Genomic DNA, 23,097 nt, shown 5'->3' with positions numbered 1-23,097 from the left:
CAAATACGCCTCTGACCTCCCATTGAAATCAATGGGAGGAAGAGAAAGCGTTTTTCGCGGCAAGAAATTGCAGGCAGGCCAAAATCTGCCTCAAAATTCCTTTATGCCTGCTAACAAAAAACCTCTGTGTGATTGTGAACTGGTCATTAAAAAAGTTACATCTGCCAGAAACGACATTTGCTATAAAGGAAATACTGTATACAGTTATATTTCGTGTGTCGACTGCTCTCTTGATGGAGGTTTAAACCTCTGTCCGTCTACGTGCGCTTGACTGCCAGCAGAGGGCGCTCCTTAGAAACTGTGTTCTCTATGATTAGTTCTAGTTCCTGTGCGGTTTCACTTTCTGTCTCAACATCAGGTCACGTGTCCGTCATTAGCTGGTTTTTACTGAGCGGCTGTGCCAGGGAGCTGGAGAGTTACGAGGTACATTGTATTAGAGCTGTATATTGTGCTATATACCGGCATGCTTGTAGTGTCTCTCTGTAGCTTCACCCTGTCCTACCCCGCCACCCGACTGTAGCTCCTCTCCGTGTAGTCTCTCTGAGGTCCTGACTACATGCTGCACTGTTCCTGCTCATTCTCACTGTAGCATGCAGCACTGTATCTCCTCTGTGCTTGTTCAGCCTCACTGCAGTGCCTATGTAATATACCTCATTGTACCTCCTCACTGCAGAGCCTGTTACATACCTCATTGTACCTCCTCACTGCAGTAGCCCTGTAATATACCTCATTGTACCTCCTCACTGCAGTACCTCTGTGATATACCTCATTGTACCTCCTCTGTGATATACCTCATTGTACCTCCTCACTGCAGTACCTCTGTGATATACCTCATTGTACCTCCTCACTGCAGTAGCCCTGTAATATACCTCATTGTACCTCCTCACTGCAGAGCCTCTGTAATGTACCTCATTGTACCTCCTCACTGCAGTAGCCCTGTAATATACCTCATTGTACCTCCTCACTGCAGTAGCCCTGTAATATACCTCATTGTACCTCCTCACTGCAGAGCCTCTGTAATGTACCTCATTGTACCTCCTCACTGCAGTACCACTACCGTGTATTCCACTTGTAAAATGTAAATGCTCACTCCCAAGTAAGCAGCTAATAAAAAGGCTTGTATTTTGTCTTGGACTTATGTCAGGCCAGGACAAATCTTCGCTTCATCTAGGAGCCAGCTCAAAAAGTTAGGAGACAGCGATTGATGCACATTTAAAATATAAAAATACAAAATATTCAGCAAGCTACAACTGGAAATGTGCGAGCCTGACCTTACACATCACTTAGACTTGGCCCCCAGTAGTCAAAATAAAGCTCTCTGGTAGGTACAACAGTGTCCCCCAGCTGTAGTAAAAATTGTTGGTCCAGCAGGCGACCCCCTTAAAGAGGCTCTGTCACCAGATTTTGCAACCCCTATCTGCTATTGCAGCAGATCGCCGCTGCAATGTAGATTACAGTAAAGTTTTTATTTTTAAAAAACGAGAATTTTTGGCCAAGTTATGGCCATTTTTGTATTTATGCAAATGAGGCTTGCAAAAGTCCAAGTGGGTGTGTTGAAAAGTCAAAGTACAAGTGGGCGTGTATTATGTGCGTACATCGGGGCGTTTTTACTTCTTTTACTAGCTGGGCGTTCTGACGAGAAGTATCATCCTCTTCTCTTCAGAACGCCCAGCTTCTGGCAGTGCAGACACAGCCGTGTTCTCCAGAGATCACGCTGTGTCGTCACTCACAGGTCCTGCATCGTGTCGGACGAGCGAGGACACATCGGCACCAGAGGCTACAGATGATTCTGCAGCAGCATCGGCGTTTGCAGGTAAATCGATGTAGCTACTTACCTGCAAATGCTGATTCTGCTGCAGAATCAACTGTAGCCTCTGGTGCCGATGTGGCCGACACGATGCAGGACCTGTGAGTGACGTCACAGATCTGCACTGCCAGAAGCTGGGCGTTCTGAAGAGAAGTGGATGATACTTCTCATCAGAGCGCCCAGCTAGTAAAAGTAGTAAACACGCCCCGATGTACGCACATAATACACGCCCAGTTGTACTTTTCAACACGCCCAGTTGGACTTTTGCAAGCCTCATTTGCATAAATACGAAAATGGTCATAACTTGGCCAAAAATGCTCGTTTTTTAAAAATAAAAACGTTACTGTAATCTACATTGCAGCGCCGATCTGCTGCAATAGCAGATAGGGGTTGCAAAATCTGGTGACAGAGCCTCTTTAACTTACCAGTAATCACGATAGGTGCCCCCCACTTCCTCAGTTGTCACAACATGCCCCCCCTCCCACTTTTCCAGTAGTCACAGCAGACCTCCCTTCTTGCCTTAGTGAGCACAGCAGGGTAACAGTGGGCAGTCATAATGGGGCAACCTTCACCCCACCTCATAGTAGTTGCTTTTTGCTTGTTGCTGTATGTAGCTTGTTGCATTTAATGCAGAAGTAGCACACAGTGCCAAGTGCTGGGCCCTATAGCTGGGTCTCAGGGAATACTGGGATAATGGTACCAAACACACACACACGATCAGCCGCATAAGTAGAAAATGCAGAATGGGGGCATGTGACCCCTTTAGCTACGCTAAATGCTATCGACTTTTCTAGTGACCATGGTGACTGGGTTTTGTACAGTCCTGGTTTAGGACAGATCAATAATAATGGAAGCAAGACCCAGATAGTTGGTGGTCTAATTAACAATCAATAGAAATATTTGCCTGCCGGCAAAAGGCCCTTTTTAACAACTACAAGCAAGATAAAATAACACATTTTTATTAGGCTATTATAGCAAAGACACACTACATAGAAATTAAAAGTTATGTTCACTGCTGATAGTAACCAGCATAGTGCAATGTGTGCCAGTAGCAAGATTCAAAGTGTCAGCGGCTGCAGCACGCTGCACTCTGACCAAGGTCAAAGTCAGTATCAGAGATCAGCAGTAACAAATTAAAATTTCAAAAGAGCCCCCCCGACATGTTTCACTGCAGATGCAGCATCTTCAGGGGTATCGGGGCTAATTAGCAACAACTGCTGCTTGTTGTGGGTTTCACCTCCCCATTGAATTCAATGGGGGAAACCCGCAGCAGATGTGCAAATACAATTGACATGCTGCGGAATAAAATGACGCACCGCAAGTCAATTTCTGAGGGTTTTTTCCGCTCCGTATTTACGCAGCGTGTGGATGAGAATTGTTCAATCTCATCAACTTTGCTGCTACTGTATTCTACTGCGTTTTTTCCGTCCGCAATTCCGGATGGTAAAAACGCAGCAATTCCGCTACGTGTGGGCGCCCAAGGCTCACTGATGGGCGTGAGGAATTAAGGGTAGCCCGTCTGGTCTGATCCCTGAGGAGCTACTGTAGCAAAAGTTGCTGAAAAAGTTAATGCTGAATCCTTTAACCCCTTCCCGCATTTTCACGTACATGCACGTCATGGGGTGGGTCACTCCCACATTCGGACATGCATTTACGTGATGGTGATCGCGTGGGCACAGAAGCTGTGCTTGCACGATCACCGCGGGAGCCCGGCTGTGACTGACAGCTGGGCTCCTGCTGCAACGGCTGAGATTGGAGAAACCTTCAATCTAAAGCCATTTAACCCCTTATATGCGACCGCGGCATTTAAATGTTTTGACAGACGAAGGGGGCGCCCGTCGGTGGCCCGCGATCAAAGTGTTACATGTACAGGTCACGTTGTAAATGCTTATTCAGATGAACGAGGGTAAACTTTGACGTGAAAAACTGCATTTGCTCACATTCAAGTCGCACTCTTTTTGACGGATCCCTCATAAACTTGAGTACATTGAGGGATCTGTGAAAACGGATGAAAATCGGACATCTATTTTTTAACGAGCCCTTTACACAATCCGTTAAAACAACATCCGTGTGAATATCCCCATTGAATTGCATGGGTCCGTGTGCTGTCTGTTTGTTTTTTTAACGGACACCACACGGACGTATAATACGCTTGTCTGAAAAAGCCCTTAGTAAGATAACAGGTTAAGAAAAAGTGTGAAAAGGAACACGAGTAAGGGCTTGGTCATATCAGCATTGTCTTCCCTTTAGGGGTTCCGTCTGAGCTTTCCGTTGGGGAACCGCTCAACTGTAAGGCAAACACTTTGTCACCATTGTGAAAAGTTTCCTTTTTTTTTTTTTTTTTTTTTACAGCATCCATAGCGCAGTAAAAAATTGAACTCTTTCACAACGGTGACAAACGGAAACCATTAGCAAAGTATCCACCACCATTGAGATCAATGGTGATGGAAACCATAGCTTCCGTTTGCCTTTCTGTTGAGGGTTTCCCCCAACGGAAAGCTCAGATGGAATCCCTCAACGGAAGACAATGCTGAAGTTGTAAACCAGAAATAATCTGGGCAGCATTTATGGTGTTGGTAACCTAGAGTCCGTATTTATAAAACAAAGAGGTGACCAGGTGAGCAGTTCTGCTTTTACTTATTGTTCATCCAAGCCCACTAATGTCGCCATGCTATGGAGCGCCATCTTTTTCTCTTGTAATCCACAGACTCTATAGAAAACTGCAACACAGCTGGTGACTGGGAGCATTCCTGTGGAGGGAAAAACTCTGCATTTCATTTTAATTATTTTTAAAGATCAGAGGTAATTTTATTTTAATTTTCTTTATTTACAGAATGAAAATAAATTTTTGCCCTCGATGTGGGAAGAAAGCAGAAGATGAGTTCAACTTTTGTCCATATTGTGGGCTAAAGTTTCCAAGAGAAGAAGCTGCAGAGTCTGAGGCTGATTCAGACCATGAACATACACATCAGCCAGGTACTAACACTTCCGATTCTGACACTTCTGATTACGTGTTACATAATAATTTACTAAGTGACCTCTTTACAATTGGGCATTGCTCTCTGTAGTCATTTTTGTGATTATACAGTTATAAGTTATTCTTATAGGTCAAGAAATAGCAATTGTGAATTTTGTGACCATGATTTAGTTAAACTATATCTTAACTCTGTTTATAAAGATTTTTTACAAATCAAAGTTGGATATGGTCTGTTATTCCGGCTTATGGTCTTGAAATGGTGCAGTATGGGTATGTACATGCTGAAATGGTCCGTTAACTTCCCAGCTACTTTCTGCCATTGTTTGGCAGAAATTCTACCTCTACCAGATATGTAAGTTTTTTCTTCCACAACTCATTATATTCCCCTTTTTTTCATTATCCATACAGTAGTAAAGCATATTTCTATGATGTAAAGGAATTTTCCCTTACGCCCAGGACAGCACCATGAGAGGCCGGCTCGAATTCAGTACTAAAAACAGAAAATGCTTTAAAAGAAGAAACACCCCCAACCAGCCCGGTTCCTGCTCGCTGTACTTGGGACATACTAGGAATTTTTGATTCCTCTAGAATCTACTATAACAGGCTGCAGGACCTCCATATCCAAAGCTTATCTTTAGGTTCATAGGAGACTTCCTGGGTGCCTGTCTTCTCTTGAAGCTGCCCTTTTAATCCTGAAAATGTCCCCTTTTTTCACTCCCTCATTGAAGAATTCCATGGTGTCCTCCCTTGCCCATATGGTAGGAGAGGATGTTTTTATCTGGTAAGCATATTCTCTGTTAGCGGTATGCTGGGTGCTTCCTGCCGTGCAGTGAACCCGGTTATTCTCCTCTTCTTCCTTTCCTCCCTGCTCTTCCTGGTGTCTTCCTCACTTCCTTTGGGGGAAGAGGAGTAGTAGGCCTTGTTTTTGTAGTGGCATTGCATGGTGAGCTTGTGGTGCGTAGGTGGGATGGGGGTTCTAGCATGCAACTGAAGTGGGGCAGGCCCCCTGCTAGACTGCATCGGAAGAGGAGTGAAGGTCAGCTGACAGGCCTATAGGGGAGGATATCCGGAGACAGATGATTACAAAAGTGTTTTGTTCTCTGGGGGAAAAAAGGGGACTCTAGCCAGTCTTAAACTACAACCCTGCTACAGATTCTGCTACACTCTTCACGTGAAAGAGCGATCCAGAACCCGGATATGTTGGCACATCGGTAGAACCCCCCAGAAAAGCTACACATAAGACAAAATACAGATAGTGCAGCATTTGTAAAAGGAAGCTACCCTTCTCTGATTTCAAGCCATTATGTCAGCAATGCGTGGATAATGTCATCGAGGAAGGATTGCCTACCTTGATTCAAAATATTAACTAAATAGTAATGTCTGAAGTACAAAATTCCATGAAAGTCTTTGGGAAAAATGCTCCCAGTACATCATCAGGAAAGTACTTGCGATCCGACTCTAGTGATGTTGTTTGTGGTGGTGAGAAGAGCAAAATGTCTTTGGATTCTGACTTTTCATTGGATGAATACCGCTTTTTATACCTGAAGACAATGATATCTCACTAAAGGCGATTTTGGTCTACTACGGATTTCGATTTAAGTTAAAAGGTTATTCCCATCACCTCCAGGTTTTTTTTCCCAATATCAATAATATATTGAAAAAGAAACCAACATAACCCATTAAATCTTTTTTTCCTATTAACCACCCATCATATTGAATGTGTCCTTGTATGCTCTGTCTTCACCGGTCTTCTACAGGTTTGTGGACGGTACTCCTTCCACATGTGACAATTGTCACTGTAATTACTTGCTCCAGAGTAGCATCTTGAGTAAAAGAGGGTTCCCAGGTTCCTCTTCGTCTCCCATACTTGTTAGCATTTTTTTCAAGTCATCAGTCTCACACCTAGTTCTTCCACAGTTCTGCCCAATACTATCTTTCAGTAATAAAACTATTACAGCCTTGGGAACTCCTATCAGCAACAACACTTACATGCCACAGTAAGGGTGATTTTACACGGCCCGACGTGGGCCGTGTAAACGAGCGCCGCTCAAAAAGGCGGCTCGTTGATTGGCACTCGTTTTCTCCTTTCACAAGGAGCTAGTATGGGGATGAGCACTCGTTACTCCGATCGTTCATCCGAATAAATTTTTATCATGCTGCCGACAACCATGATCCCTTGTGATGTCAGAGTTGACCTTTGACCTATGACTTAGCAGTTTTTTTCAAAGCTCTTATGCATGTGACCACACTAACTATATATGATGACTGTTTTATGGCACTGCGCACTCGGCCTGATGAAGACGCTGTTTCAGCATTGAAATGCGTAGTCTTTTACAATAAATTATTTTTGTATTTCAAAACACTGGAGCTGCTTCTACCTTTATTACCAGCAGCGCCGTTTATGGTCCACCAATTTTTTCTTCCTGCAAATATTTTACAGCGGTAACCACCTCCAGTTACCAGATGGGACCTGGCTGCAGCGATATAATGATACCTATTTCGTTATAAGTCTACAACAGCGTTGTGCCTGTGCTAGCACAACGCCAAGAGGTGAGCTCAATTGACTTTCCTCAGTTTTTATTCCATTACTTTTGGTGATCTGCACTATGTGGCGCCGTGCATTTTTTTGCTTTCTTCTCCTTTATATGGCACGTTACTAGTAACGGGCTGTATATGGGTGGTTCTGCTGCACAGTTGGGAATGCGCAAGTACGATCCCCGCTGTTTGTCTGTTTCCACACATGCGCCTTAGTGCCTGAACTGCTGTCTATGACAGACCGCACAGACATCGCTGCTCCTTCCAATAAGCTGGATGTAAATCGGACACAATGGCTGTGCAAGGTACACAGGCACAGAACGGTAGCGGAGAGGAAGCTGGGCAGCAGTCAGAGGGACGCACTATCTGTGGCAGGGCCTAGAATCGTGAGGGGCTGCGGCGTGGAGTTAGGCGGCAGAGAGGGACGCAACGTCGTGTCAGTGTAAGAACAGCAGCGGTGGGAGCTGGTCAGCACAGCAGAAACACTGTGTATGGCTAAGATTAGATATGTTCACTTATTGAACTGCATAGCAGAAGACAGGGGAGCTACAGCAGGATTGTACTGATTGCAAAGACTCATGGGTAATATAGTCTGAGCCTGTTCTGAAACACCCCATCGTAGCAGCCTGAGAATGTAAACAAATAGCGTGTGATGGGGTAAGTGAAATCGTGAAAAAATAAAATATATATATATGTGTACACGCGCGCGCACACACACAAAACCCGTTACACGGTTTGCTAGCAAAAGGAATGTAGTGGTCTGTTAATATATATAAATGCTCCTCATAGCTGCCCCCACACAGTATAATGCACAGTATAAGGCGCCCCCCCATTTCCGTTCCTCCAATAGTATAATGCCCCTCATCGTTGCCCCCACAGTATAATGCCCCCCATAGTTTCCCCACACAGTATAATGCCCCCCATAGCTACCCCCACACAGCATAATGCTCCCCATAGCTGCCCCCACAGTATAATGCCCCCCACCCTCCCGTACACCGTATGATGCCCCCCCACCCTCCCGTACACCATATAATGCCCCCCCACCCTCCCGTACACCGTATAATGCCCCCATACGTATGGACCAAATAGAAAAATAATAACATACATACTTGCCTATCCCCGTTCCCACGACGGGTAGAGGATCCATTGCCAACAATAATATTTTGGGCACTTTAAACGATTCTATCAGCCATTAAACTAATGTTTCCTCGTTCACTGACTGATCGTTGGCAATTATCAAGAACGAGCTTGTGTGCCCGATAATTGGCCGGTGTAAAAGGGCCCTTAGGATACTATTACACGGCCTGGCCTGGGCCGTGTAAATGTGCACCGATCAACGAGACAGCTTGTTGATCGGTGCCCGTTTGCTCATATCGCGCGGAGCAATATGATTTGTTATGTTACTCCGATCGCTCGTCCTTATACATTTTCATCATGTCTGCAGCACATTTCCCTGATTACACTGGGAGGTATTCTGCCGACAACGATGATTTTGAATTTTGCATAAGAGAGAATGAGCGTTTGTGTGATTACACAGGGCAATGACCGGGAACAAGCGTTCAGATGGCACCTCTAATAGAGCCTTTACACAAGCTGAAACGTCGCTCACTGGAATAAACCACTGATGATTTATCTCAACCTTTCAGTACTGCCTACCTTCTTTATCTTCTCTGTACCTTTTGGCGGAAGCTGGGACCATGCCCCTGGTTTGGCGCGCACCATAGAATTAAAAAGAACGGAGTGCTGTTCCCATCTTTGCTTTCTATAAAGCTTTATCAGATCAGTGCCCCTTTACACCAGCTAATTATTAGGCAAACCAGCGTTCGCAGAACGCTCGTTCCCGATAACTGCTCTGTGTACATAGGGCAATGATCAGCCGATGAACAATCAAACGCTCGTTCATTGGCTGATTGTATAGTTTTAAATGCCCAAAATCTTATGGTTGTCGGCAGAAAATCTCACTGTGTAAACAGGGAGACTTTCTGCCAAAATGATAGAAATGTATGGGGACGAGCGATTGTAGTAACCAGCGCTCGTCCCCATATTGGCTCCTTTTGAAAGCTGTCTCGAGCTGTCAACGAGCTCACATCGGGTTGTGTTAAAGTACCCTAACGCCATCATTGAAGTCTAGATTTCCCCATGGGATCTAAATTTTGTACTATCTAGGATGTCTCAAACTCCTTTAGAGCTTGTTAAGGAGATTCCAATTTTCAATATGGCTTACAAAACAGCTTTTCTGATAGGGATTTTCTCTGCCAGTATGGTGGGTGAGATTAGCTCTCTTGCTTTCCTTTTCTTTATATAGATATTTTGGATTATAGGGTGGTTATTAAACCTAACCCATCCTTTCTGCCCAAGGTGGTTTCCAACTTCCACCGCTCTCAAGTAAATTGTCCCTGCTTCCTTGGGTCAAGATCCCAAAAATCCTAAAGAAAGACTCCACAGTCTAGATGTTAGATGTCTGATCAAATATCTATTTGTAGGTGTAGGGGGTTTCCTCAACCCTTTATTCTATTTCAAGGCCCAGGTAGAGGAGATAAGGTTACCAGTAAAACCATCACCAGATTGTATAGTCAGAGCCATTAACTTGGCCTACTCTTTAGCAGGTAGAGAACTCCCTAAGGGTTGGCGCACACTTTACTCGTGCAGCACCTACTTCCTGGGCAGAAAGGGCCAATGTCTCTCTTGACCAAATTTGTAAGCAGCTACTTTCAGTTCTAATAAATTTTTTAGGCATACCTTCCTGACTTATCTAGTTTATTCTCTAATGGTGCTGTCATGGGCTTTATGGAAATAAAAGATTACACTCACCGGTAATCGGTTTTTCATGAGCCCATGACGGCACCCACTTTATTTCCTCCAGTTTTAGGTTTTAATACGCATTAAAAAAAATATAATAATATTAATTTAAACTAACAAACTTTACTATAGGTCCAAGAATCTTGCTACGGATTGAGGTGGTTGGAGGCGCTTCCCCTTATTAAAGCATTCCTAGAGGTTTTCTGTCCTGGATGTTAGCCAGTCTCTCTGTGCTGTCATGGGCTCATGAAAACCAATCAGCGTAATCTTATATATCAAACTTTTTTTCATCAATGGCATATCCCTAGGATGCTTGATCAGTGGGGGTCTGGCTGCTGGAATCACGATGCGTGGTAAAGTCCCATGGTTACTTTGAGCTTTTCCCGGACACTGCACCACTTTTGTCAGCATGTTAAAATTACTACTCAGTTTTTACTTTAATAGGGTTGAGCTGCAATGCTAGAGAAAGCAACATGACATGAGCGAAGGGGCTGCGGTCCTCAATTGCATAATTGTCTTCATAGGTGGAGTTCACAGCAGTTGGAGCAGCACTGCTATATGACCTTATAACCTTTCTTGTATGCCATCAATGCTAAAAGTTGGAGAGCCTTTTTAATTTGTTATAACTAAGGTTTACTTTCTACGTTTTTACTTCCATATAGATCACAAAACACCAGTTAAATTTTCTCCGCAAAATGTTTCTGTCAAGAATGAAGCGATCTGCAGTCCTTCGAATAAAGGACCACAAATCCAGGGAAAAAACAGTTCCCCTCCTAAAACCTGTAAGATTTCTAATTATTTAATGGATACATGTCTAAATTTCTAGTTGGTTGCTTAGGCTATGTTCACACAGAGTATTTTGCAGGCAGAATTTCTGCCTCAAAATTCCGTCTGGAAGTTTGAGGCAGATTTTCCTCTCCCTGCACGCCGATTTTCGCTCCGTTTTTTGTCCGCGGTCATTGGGCGCTGCGGGCAATGGGAGGTCAGAGGCGGAAACGCCCGAAGATAGGGCATGTCGCTTCTTTCTTCCGCGAGCTGGTTTTACTGCTCGCGGGAGAAAACCGCCCCCGCCTCCCATTGAAATCGACGGGAGGCATTTTTGGGCCGGTTTTGGCGCGGTTTCCGCGTAAAAAAAAAACAACTCGGTGTGAACTTCGCCTTAGACTGTTTATTGTGTGTGTTTTTACGGACATAAAAAATCACTAGAGAACAATGTCCCATAATTTTCTGGCAGATGGAACATGTTTTATATAGAAATTACCTTTTAGTAGTTTAGTCACTACCGCTTTCATGCAACTTTGCGACACCGTAATTTGTGTTTTCTTGCAAAAATTCCTTGAACGTTTGTGTCTGGCTAGAATGCAAAAGGACTTCCAAAATCTAAAGTTCACCAAAATTGTAGGAAGTTCATAAATGCCGCACATCTACATGTACACACTCGTCTTCAATTAATAGAAATACAAAGTTATTTTTTAAGATAAAAATTTGGGAGACGTAAAATGTCAATATAAAAGGGGTCAAACACAAAAGTTAGTGTAACAGCCTATATATTTCCTGAAAGCAGACAACTTCAACAATTGCAATAGTCTTACCCATCTGTTAATTTTAACGCATGAAGGCATCCTTAGACTGAAGTACTAAGTGGAATTTTAATGTGCTGGGTGTGTACTTTCAGAAAATCTATTGGTGTGGGATTATATGATGTGTTTTTTATAATTGTGGATTTATTTGTACATGTCAGAAGTGTGACAATTGTCCCAGCTGCCAGAGGTGCAAATGGACTATAAACCCCCGGGCAGCAAAATGGTTAATTAACCTCTTTCCCACAAGAAAAAACCTGCAATTTCGCCACGCTTTTTTGCATCCTAAATTTACGCCGTTTACAGTGTGGTATAAATAACAAAATAACTTTTTTCAGTGGGTTGTGACGATTGCAACGATACCAAACTTGTAAAGATTTTGTATGTTTTACTACTTTTATACAGTGAAAACACTTTTTTTTTTTTTTTTAAATTATTTGTTTTTGTGTCTCCATGTTTGAAAAGCCATAACTTTTTTATTTTTTCGCCGATGCAATTGTATGAGGGCTTTTTTTTTTGCGGTAATTATCGGTACCATTTTGGAGTAGATGCGACTCTCTGGTCACTTTTTATCAAATTTTTTTTTAAAGGAAGGGTGTCGCGAAAAAAATATTTTTTAGATCAATTTGCTTTTAGTGGTTTATTAAAAAATGTTTTATTTGTGTTTTACTTTTTTTTTTCTAACTTTTTCTTCACTATGGGGGCTGCCATTTTTTTTTTCCATCTCTGTATGTGTCGATTAACGACACATACAGAGATGGAATACGGCACATACATCCCCATAGAGAATGCGAACGGGAGCCGTTCGCATTCACTATGGTGTACGCCATCTGTGTGGGAACGGCGCATGCGCCGCTCCCACACAGTCCAAATGGAAGGTCTTCGGCCAAGCAACATCAGGCGCCATTTTCTTGTGGACCGGAAGCCGCGGCCAGACAGTAAGATTACTACTTCTGGTCGCGGCTTCCGGACATGTGTTCTGAAGCAAGCACTAGGAGCGGAGGGAGCAGACGGAGCGGACGGCCCGGAGGGAGCGGCAGGAGCAGGTAAGTTATGTCTGTGTATGTTCGTGTTTTAGTGTGTGTGATTACCACTGTATGTAAGCCTACTACACTGTGTATTCGCGCAAAAAATGGCGGCACACAGTGTAGGAGGTTTGAACATTCAATCCCATCCTTCCTCCTGGCACTAGCAAGGGAGGGGGGATTCTATGAGCTCACTAGAGCGTGTGTGTTTACACCAAATTTTCAGCATAAAGCAATGTGGTTGCTTTACCACATGCCAATGCTGCAATTTTGGGAATTGCTCCCTCTAGTGACCAGCACAGGGAAATGTTATAAATTAGAATCTAATTTATAATATTTCCTGACTGGTGAAAAAATTATAACAATGTCTAATCATGTATACACTAACTGTTTAACTAAAAAAAAAAAAAAAAAAAAAAAAAATTTCTAGCGACACATTCCCTTTAAGGCTGGATTCAAAGAAAACAGCAATTTTTGCATGTTTTTGTAATTTTATTTTTTATGACGTTCACCGTGCGGGTTAAAGGATGTAATAAGTTTATAGTTGGGGTCGTTCTGGACGCGGCGATACCAAATATGTGTACATTTTTTTAGTTTATTTTGTTTTATAATAATAACGCAGTTTGTAAGGGGGAAAAGTGGGTTTTTCATCCTCCCCCCTCACACTTTTTATTAACCCCTTCCCATCAACAACTTTCAGATTGTTAGGGAAGGTTAGCTAAAGTAATCTCTACTGTAGTGCATAGTGATCAGCAGCGATTTATTTCTGGTAGAACGGTCAACCAGTGTGTTCGTTGGGTATTTGGGAATATTCAAGTTACACCAGGAGAGGCTCCATTCTGTTTCTCGATGCAGTTAAAGCATTTGACAGAGTGGAGTGGGGCTATTTATGGGCAGTCATGAGAAAGCAAGGTTTTGGAGACTCTTTTATAGGAATGGTTAAATTATTATATAATGGTCCTAGAGCAAACATTAACATAAATGGTGAGAACTCAGAATTTTTCAATTTAAGTAGGGGCACAAGACAGGGTTGTTCTCTTTCTGCCCTACTCTTTGCATTGGCAATGGAACCTCTCGCCTGTTTAATCAGAGAGGATGGAAATATTGTGGGTTTTGGAGCTAGGGGGGAAAAGGATAAAATTATTTTATATGCTGACGACCTTTTATTTTTTTTGACGAACCCGGAAGAAAAATTGGATTATGTTATATCTATTATTCAAAGATTTGGATTCTATTCTGGTCTAAAGATCAATTTGGAAAAATCCATATTAATGCCACTAGATATAAGTGATTTAATACTACAAACAAAAATTTGAGTCATATATCCAGGAGAAAGCTTTAGATATTTGGGTATAGAAATTTCAAGTTTTAAGTGGATTATAATTTGTTCCCCCTTATAAAAGAAATGGAAAAAAAAAATAAGAATATGGGACGAATTGCCAATCTCAAAAGCCGATAAAATTGTCTTGATTAAAACAGTGTTGATCCCCAAACTTTTATGTGTTTTTGGGGTTACCCCGGTGTGGATACAAGATAAATATTTTAAGAAAATCATAACTATCTTTAATAACCTGATTTGGGGAAGGAAGAGACTTTGGATTAAGCTAGACTACTTATGTCCTTCAAGAGAACAAGGAGGACTAGCATTTCCAGATATTCGAGTATATTACCTAGCAGCACAATTACAATACATACAAGAATGGGATAAGGCCGAGTTCTTACAATGGTTGATCACTAACATTAAAGGCCGCTTTTCAGATATTTATGAGGTGTTAGAATCTGGTCAATTAAAATCTGGAGTTATGGAAAACGTGTTGACAGCACAACTCCTGCATGAATGCTGGAACGGTTTAAGAAATATGACTGGTCGAAATGTTTTTTTTATCCTTTTCACCCTTATGGCACCATCTTAATATAGAAGAATGTAAGGCTATCCCAGAGTTACCATTGTTAAAACTTAGAGGGATTAGATATGTACTAGACATAATGGAAGAAGGAAAAATAAAAACATGGGAAAAATTATCAGTTGATTTTGACTTGACGGAGAAGGAAAGATTCTCCTATATTCAACTAAAGCACGCATTTGATAAATTTAAAGATAGCAATCCTCTCAATAAAGACCATATGGATGACTTTTACAAAAAACTGAGAAAATACAAATGTGAAAAAAAAAACTCTCTCCAGGTTGTATAAATCCCTGATGGAAATAAAGTCAAGGAAAATAAAATTCAATTGTGTTATAAAATGGGAGAAAGAACTGAATAACGATTGTGTTCTTGATTTGAACAGAATATTTAAAAATATTTGTAAAGTATCAATAAGCATGAACCATCAGCTTATTCAGTTCAATTTGATACATAGGCTTTACTATACGCCAGCCCTGTTGAGTAAGTTTTCGATTTAATAAAGCTTCTAACTGCCCCAGATGTGTAACAGAAGCAAACTATTTTCACATGTTATGGAATTGTATTAAGATTGCTGATTACTGGGATAGAATTTGTAAAAAAAATCTGGAAAAAATTGATCCAGATTTAAAGTGTTTCAACCTCAACTGGTATTGCTGGGTGATGACTCAGAATTAATCATTTGTAAGGAAAAAAAATGTGTATTAATAAAACTGTTATTTATTGCAAAATTACTAATCGTTAGAAAGTGGATATCTAGCTCCCCACCGGAGGTTAATGCTTGGGTAAATAATGTGAAAATTATAATGAAATATGAGAAAATCTATAATCAAGGCAAACACTGTAAAACCTATTGGGGGGAGTGGTAAGAATTTTTGTATTTCACTTTAACCAAGATTGGTCTTGAGAGGGTGGGGGGTGGGAGTAGGAAGTAAATGTAAAAATGTGTCTAGTTGTATTTTCTTTATTCCTTACTTCTATGGAATTTGATATTGTATTGAATAAAAAAACTAACAAAAAAAAAACTTTCAGATTTTCATTTTCATTTTTTCCGCCCCACCTACCAAAAGCCATAACGTCTTTATTTTTCCGTCGATATAGTACTATGAGGGCTTGATTTTTGCGGGACGAGATGTAGTTTTTCGTAGCACCACTTATTTTGCAGTATAATGTACTAGGAAACGGGGAAAAAAATAAAAAAAACTGATTCCTCCATGGTTTTTTGCGTTCCGTTTTTACGGAATTCACTGTGCAATTAAAACATGTTAACTTTATTCTGTGGGTCAATACGATTACGGCGATACCAAATATATATAGTTTTTTCTATATTTTATTACTTTTACAAGTAAAAACCTAAGTGTAAAAAAGACAATTTATTTTGTCGCCAAATTCCAAGAGCCATAGCTTTTTTATTTTTCCGACGATTAAGTGGTATAAGGGCTTATTTTTTGCAGGATAAGCTGTAGTTTTTAATAATACCATTTTGGTGTACATGCGACGGTTTGATCACTTTTTATTTCATTTTATTGGGGGAGATTAGGTGACCAAAAAATAGCGATTCTGGCATTTACAATTTATTTTTTTTACGCCGATATTGATATATTGTAATTGTTCAAACTTTTACGGACGCGGCGATACCAATTATGTTTTATTCAATTTTTTACTATGCTCTAGGGGGAAAATGGGAAAAGGTTTTTTTTTTTTGAACTTTTAATATATTTTTTTTACACAAAGAAAAACGAACTACTTTTTACTTTTTTTATTAGTCCCCCTAGGGGACTTCAACCAGCGATCGCTAGATTGCTTGCACGATATACTGCAATACTAATGTATTGCAGTATATGGTGATTCTGACAGGTATCTATTACAGGGCTTAATAGTCGTACAAAGATGGCGGACCTGGGGGGGTCTTCTTTAGGCCCCCAGGCATCCGTAGCAACCATCGCCCCCCCGCGATTGCGTTGCGTGGGGGCGCGATGAGCTGTTAGAGGGGGTTGCCCCCCCTTTCTAACGATTTAAATGCTGCGGTCGCTATTGACTGCAGCATTTAACGAGTTAAACGAGCGGGATCGCGCTCGAGCGCGATGCCGCTCGTTACTCTGAAGTGTCGGCTGTAACATGCAGCCAACACCAGCATCGTATGGAGCTCCATACTTCCGCTCCATACTTCCCTACCCGGCTATGACGTAACTGTATGTCATGTCGGGAAGGTGTTAAACTTTTTTTTTTTTTTACTAGTCCCATTAGGGGACTTCACTATGCGATTATCCAATTGCGTTTATAATACACTGCAATACTTCTGTATTGCAGTGTATTATGCCTGTCCGTGCAAAACGGACAGACATCTGCTAGGTCATGCCACAGGCATGACCTAGCAGGCATACACTACAGGCAGACCTGGGGGCCTTTATTCGGCCCCCGGCTGCCACAGAAGACACCGGCTATCGCCGGGTGCCGGTGGGATGAGAGGGAGCTCCTTCCCTCTCTCCAAAACAACTCGGATGCGGCGCTCGCTACTGAGCGCCGCATCGGAGGGGTTAAACGTGTGCGATCGATACTAATATCGATCTCACCCGGTCAAGCAGGGATGCCCCCAGCCCTCCGCTACCTCTGGCAGCTGAGAGCAGGGAGATTTGACAGCAAAAAAAAAAAAAAGACCTTATATAGCTATGTCGACGGAAAAATAGAAAAGTTATAGCTCTTTACATGTGACGATGGAAAAACGTAAAAAATTGCTTGGTCATTAAGGTATGTAATACCTTCGGTATTAAGGGGTTAAAGTTAAAACCGTATGAGATGGGAAGCCAGTGGAGATACTGGTTAAAGAATTCTAACTGGTGATGAGCAGTGGGAGGGAGAGAGGAGTCCAGCGGCAGGTAGCCGGAAATAGAACAGGAGCAGGCTGTTGTGGTAGTCATGGTGGGAGATTAGTGTGACGTGGTTTTAAAACTTTGATGGTCTCCTGAGTGAGTCTAGAAGCAGCTGTAAAAGCAAATAAGATTTTAGGGTAAATAAAAAGAGAGAAAAAACCTGTGATCCAAATGTAAGGCCATATCTTGAAAATGCCGTTTTTGTATCCACATTGTAAAAATGATATAGAAGAGCTGGAGAGGGTTCAACAAGATTTAGAAATGGGATGGGTGGTCTACCTTACAATAAGAGGCTTGATAAATGGCCTTGTTCAGCGTAGAAAAAAGATGCCTTATATGTGATCTTATTAACAAATATAAATAAAAGTGAGAACATTATTTATTCATTCCAAGAACTGTACAAAGGACCAGAGTTTGTGTGGAAAACAAAAAGTGATTCAAACAGCAACACAGGAAAGGGTTCTGCCCCATGTTCTTAACAAAAATATCTGGTCTTCTAATCATTAGACAAAACAACATTTGGTTATGTAGTAATGAAGTGATCCAAAACACAAAAGCAAACTACTAATTCAATTGAATGTATGTGGGAAGCAAAATTAAAGGTTTGAATCTGTAACATTATGGCAAGACCTCAAGCGAGCAGTTCATCCACAAAAGCCTACTAGTGTGTCTAAACTTCAAATTAAAGCAGTTCAGGAAAGAAAAGAAGGCCAAACTTCAAGTTGGATGCCAAAGATTAATATGTAAATAAAGATGTTAACCCGTTCCCGACATCCGCTGTGTATATATACGGCGCGGTCGTATATGTGTCTTGTGATTGTGCAGGCTCAGAAGCAGAGCCCACACCATCACTGCGGGGTACATATGTATTATACAGCAGGCACCCCTCTATCGTATTCTCCGATCCGGCCGATTAACCCCCCAGATGCTGCACTCAATAGAGGGCAGCATCTGAGCGGTTTTAACCCGAACGGTAACCCAGCGATGCAATCACTGGGTTGCTATGGCAATGTGTCCCAAAATGGCAACAATAAAATCTACAGCTTGACTCCCAAAAAACAAGCCTGCACACAGCTCAGTCAACCGAAAAATAAAAAAGTTATAGCACTAGGAAGGAACATAGCACATCTGCTGTAAGCGAGGGCACACGTGTTATACCAGCGCAACACTTTCCGAGAAACATTTCCCAAACTACAGAGGAGAAAAAGTCCCCAAAAGGTGCAGAGTTACAAAAGGGGAATAAGATAGAAAACCGTTTATTAGTGCGACACTGGCCTGTGCATAACGGATTGCTTCACAGCGTACCACACATCTATGGATAATTGTATTATTTACCCCATTTTTATACCCTCTTATTATACCCTGATGTACTCCGCACAGATTACATATGCCCCACATTATAAACTGGAGTTTTACTAGTTTTTCAAACAAAACTACTACCAAGAAAAATCCATGCACCAAATGGCGCTCCTTCCCTTCTTAGCCCTCCAGTGTGCCCAAAGAGCAGTTTACGTCCACAAGTAAGGCATTACCTTATCCGGGAAAACCCGCTTAACAATTTATGGCATAAGATTCTCCAGTGGCGCAAACTGGGCACAACATATTGTGCGGTGAATAGGCATATCAGGTGGAAAATTCTAATTTTCACTTTGCATTATCCACTGCGTATTAATTTCTGAAAAACATCTCTAGGGTCGAAATTCTCACTACACCCCTTGATAAATGCCTTTAGGGTATAGTTTCTAAAATGTGGTCTTTATTATTTTTATTTTTTCTGGTACATCAGGTGTTTTGCAAATGCAACAGGACGTCCGCAAACCATTCCTGCAAAATCGACGCTTTAAAAGTCAAATACCACTCTTTTTCTTCTGAACCCTTCCATATATGTAAACAGCAGTTTATAACCACGTATGGGGTGTTCCCATACTCGGGAGAAATTGCTTTTCAAATGTTGGGGGGCTTTTTCGTCTTTATTCCTTGTGAAAATGAAAAATGTTGATCTACAGCTTGTTGGAAAAAATTGACATTTTTCATTTTCACTGCTACATTTTAATTCAGCAAAAAACCTTTTGGGATCAAAATTCTCACTATACCCCTAGATGATTCCTCAAGGGGTGTAGTTTCCCAAATGGATTCACTTTTGGGGTCTTTCCACTAAACTAGTACTACAGGGGCTCAGCAAATGTGACATGGCGCCCAGAAACCATTCCAATATCCAAATGGCGCTCCTTCCCTGCCGTCTGTCCAAACATCAGTTTATGACCAAATATGGGGTATTGTTTTACTCGGGAGAAATTGCTTCACAAATGTTGTGGTGCTTTTTCTCCTTTAGTCCTTGTGGAAATGAAAAAAAAATTAGCTAAACCTACATTTTCTTTGAAAAAATTTAGATTTTCTTTTTCACGGCCTACTTCCAATAATTTCTGCAAAAAACCTGTGGGGTCAAAATTCTCACTATAGTACTAGATAAATTCCTTGAGGGGTGTAGATTCCATAATGTGTTCACTTGTTGGTTTCCACTGTTTTGCCTAAAATATATCCTAATAAAAAGGAGGCCCCAAAATCCACTCTGGTGCTCCTTTTGCTTCTGAGGCCGGTGCTTCAGTCCAGTATCACACTAGGGCCACATGCGGGATATTTCCTAAAACTACAAAATCTGGGCAATAAATATTACGTTGCGTTTCTCTGGTAAAACCTTTTGTTACAAAGAAAATGGATTAAAAATGAATTTCTGCAAAAACGAAATTAAATTTGTAAATTTCACCTCTGCTTTGTTTTAATTCTTGTGAAATGCCTAAAGGGTTAAGAAACTTTCTAAATGCTGTTTTAAATACTTTGAGTGGTGCAGTTGGGGGTTTCTAATATTTAAGGCCATCAAAGCCACTTCACAACTGAACTGGTCCCTGAAAAAATAGCCTTTTGAAATTTTCTAGAAAATGTGAGAAATTGCTGCTTAAGTTCTAAGCCTTGTAACATCCTAGAAAAATAAAAAGATGTTCTAAAAACGATGCCAATCTTTCGTAGACATATTGGGAGATGTTAATTAGCAACTATTTTGGTATAACTGCCTGTCTTGCAAGCAGATTCATTTCAATTTAGAAAAATGCACATTTTTGCAATTTTTCGCAAAATCTTGGTGTTTTTCACAATAAAATACTGAATGTATCGAGCAAATTTTGCCAGTAACATAAAGTCCAATGTGTCACGAGAAAACAATCTCTGAATCGCTTGGATAGGTAAAAGCATTCCGAAGTTATTACCACAAAGCGAAACATGTCAGATTTGAAAAATAAGGCTCTGTCAGGAAGGTCAAAAGTGGCCACAGCGGGAAGGGGTTAAATATGAAATTAAGTGGCATTTGTTGCGGTTAAAGAACAGAGTAGCAGTAAAGATAACAGAAACCTGAGACGCTGAAGACTTAGTTCAGCACCGTGTCTTGGGTTAACGAGCTAGTGAAATATCTTTTGACTGGCTTATTTACCCCAGTCAAGTTGCTGCCCTGTGTGTAAAGTGTCTCAGGTTCTATTCAGAAGCTTTCTGTATTTTACCTGATGGCTAAGAAGCGCAGTGTTAAATTTTTTTCTTGTTCTGCATTAGTACAGTATATTCACTTTCCTGCCCCTCCTTGCCAGCTTCTGTGGGATCAGTGCACTGGTTTAATAAATTCGGATCCAGACAACACTTAATAGAAACAGCGCATGCGTGTCCACCAGCTAATGCATCGCTAGCTGAACCTTCACAGATTCATACACAAGAAACATCTCCAGCCCGCGGGACACTGAGACGCTAGTACAGGCTCTGCCCTGGGACTCTGTGGAATTCCCTGACATCGCTGTCCATATATGGACAGTGTTGTCAGGGTCTTCCCCAGAGTGGAGTCATGGGCAGAGCGCTAGTATAGGCTCTGCTCCGGGACTCTGGGGAAGCCTCTGACATCGCTGTTCATACATCGACCGAGATGTCAGGAGTCCCAGTGATGTCAGGAGCACAGCTGGAGTCCCAGGAAGAGCCTACTAGCGCTCTGCCCGGGACTCCAGCTCTGGGGTTGCCCCTGACATCCATGTCCATATATGGACAGTGATGTCAGGAGCAGAGCTGGAATCCCTGGTAGAGTGCTAGAAGTGGCTGATGTCAGTGGCTTCCCCAGACTTCCGGCGCAGAGCCTATACTAGTGCTCTGCTCCGGGACACCGGCTTTGGGGTTGCCTCTGATATCACATTCCCGTCCAGGTGGATCCCCTGACGTCACAGTGTATAGACAGAGACGTCAGAGGCTCCAACAGCAGAGGAATCCCCAGCCAAAGCGTCGACAACGCTCTCGGGAAGGGGATTCCACTCCTAGATGGAGCCCCAATGGAGCGATCTACTTGGGGTGTGTGTGTGGCAGCATCCGCGGAGGGCACTGTGGCAGCATCCGCGGAGGGCACTGTGGCAGCATCCGCGGAGGGCACTGTGGCAGCATCCGCGGAGGGCACTGTGGCAGCATCTGCGGAGGGCACTGTGGCAGCATCTAGGGGTGTGTGGCAGTATCTACAAGTTGGCACTGTGGCATTATCTACAAGTGGGCACTGTGGCATTATCTACAAGTGGGCACTGTGGCATTATCTACAAGTGGGCACTGTGGCAGCATCTACAGAGGGCACTGTGGCAGCATCTACAGAGGGCACTGTGGCAGCATCTACAGAGGGCACTGTGGCAGCATCTAGGGGTGAGTGGCAGTATCTACAGAGGGCACTGTGGCATTATCTACAAGTGGGTGTGTGACCGTATCTACAGAGGGCACTGTGGCACTATCTAAAAAGGGGCTGCCCAATCTTGACGCGTGTTTGCCAAACACTGCCAACTGAGCCGCCAGACTGCATTTAGCGACACTTAAATTGTAGTATTATTATTATAGTAATAGTGTTACAGTAATTCAAATAACTAATTGATTAACAATAATTTTGTATTGTATCAAATTTGAAAGTAATGCGGCCCGTCAACTTCCCATTTTTTCTATATGTGGCCCACTTACCCGGTCGAGTTTTAGACCCCTCATGTAGACTATAAAATCCTCACTAAAATATTAGCTAAGCGATTGAATCAAGTCATTCTAACAATTTTTCACCCATATCAGACTGGATTTATACCTGGGAAGTCCACCACCGTTAATCCCTTTCCTCAAAATCACGTACAGTTACGTCATGGGCTCTAGAGTGTTAGCGCATTCCCACGTAACTGTACATGATGGTGATGGAGCTAGCTCAGGAGCTGAGTCGCGCCATAACCGCCGGGTGCCAGCTGTATGTTACAGCTGGCACCCTGATGTAACGGCCAGGACCGGAGCTAGCCTCCGATCCGGCCGATTAAGCCCTCAGATGCTGCAGTCAATAGAGATCGCAGCATGTGAGGGTTTTTTAGCCACCGGCACCCCAGCAACGTGATCGCTGGGTTGCCGGTGGCTGCAATGGCAACCGGAGGCCCAATACTGGCCTCCCGGTCTGCCAGCAACGGAAGCCTCTTATTCCCCGCTCGGAGGCGGGGCCTAAAAGCCTTCCGGTACCATCTGCAAAATGGCGCCGCCTCAGCTTCCGGCTCAGAAGCTGAGCCGGCGTCACCAGC

At 42.4% G+C, this 23,097-nt stretch overlaps 1 protein-coding gene across 2 annotated transcripts in view; it reads left to right on the top strand.

The window, feature by feature from the left end:
- The first annotated feature begins 333 nt into the window (after positions 1 to 333).
- Positions 334 to 23,097, top strand: part of VRK3 (VRK serine/threonine kinase 3) — a 109,071-nt gene continuing 86,307 nt past the window's right edge. For both annotated transcript variants that reach the window (XM_075837479.1, XM_075837478.1), the window contains exons 1-3: positions 334 to 423; positions 4,641 to 4,783; positions 10,781 to 10,900. In XM_075837479.1, the coding sequence (XP_075693594.1) occupies positions 4,642 to 4,783; positions 10,781 to 10,900 (262 nt within the window). In that variant the 5' untranslated portion in view covers positions 334 to 423; position 4,641. The remainder of the gene's footprint in view (positions 424 to 4,640; positions 4,784 to 10,780; positions 10,901 to 23,097) is intronic.

The sequence above is a fragment of the Rhinoderma darwinii genome, chromosome 9, assembly GCF_050947455.1.
Source record: "Rhinoderma darwinii isolate aRhiDar2 chromosome 9, aRhiDar2.hap1, whole genome shotgun sequence".
NCBI classification, from domain to species: domain Eukaryota; kingdom Metazoa; phylum Chordata; class Amphibia; order Anura; family Rhinodermatidae; genus Rhinoderma; species Rhinoderma darwinii.
The sequence above is the reverse complement of the archived record's forward strand: the minus strand, read 5'-3'. Positions and strand labels throughout refer to the sequence as shown.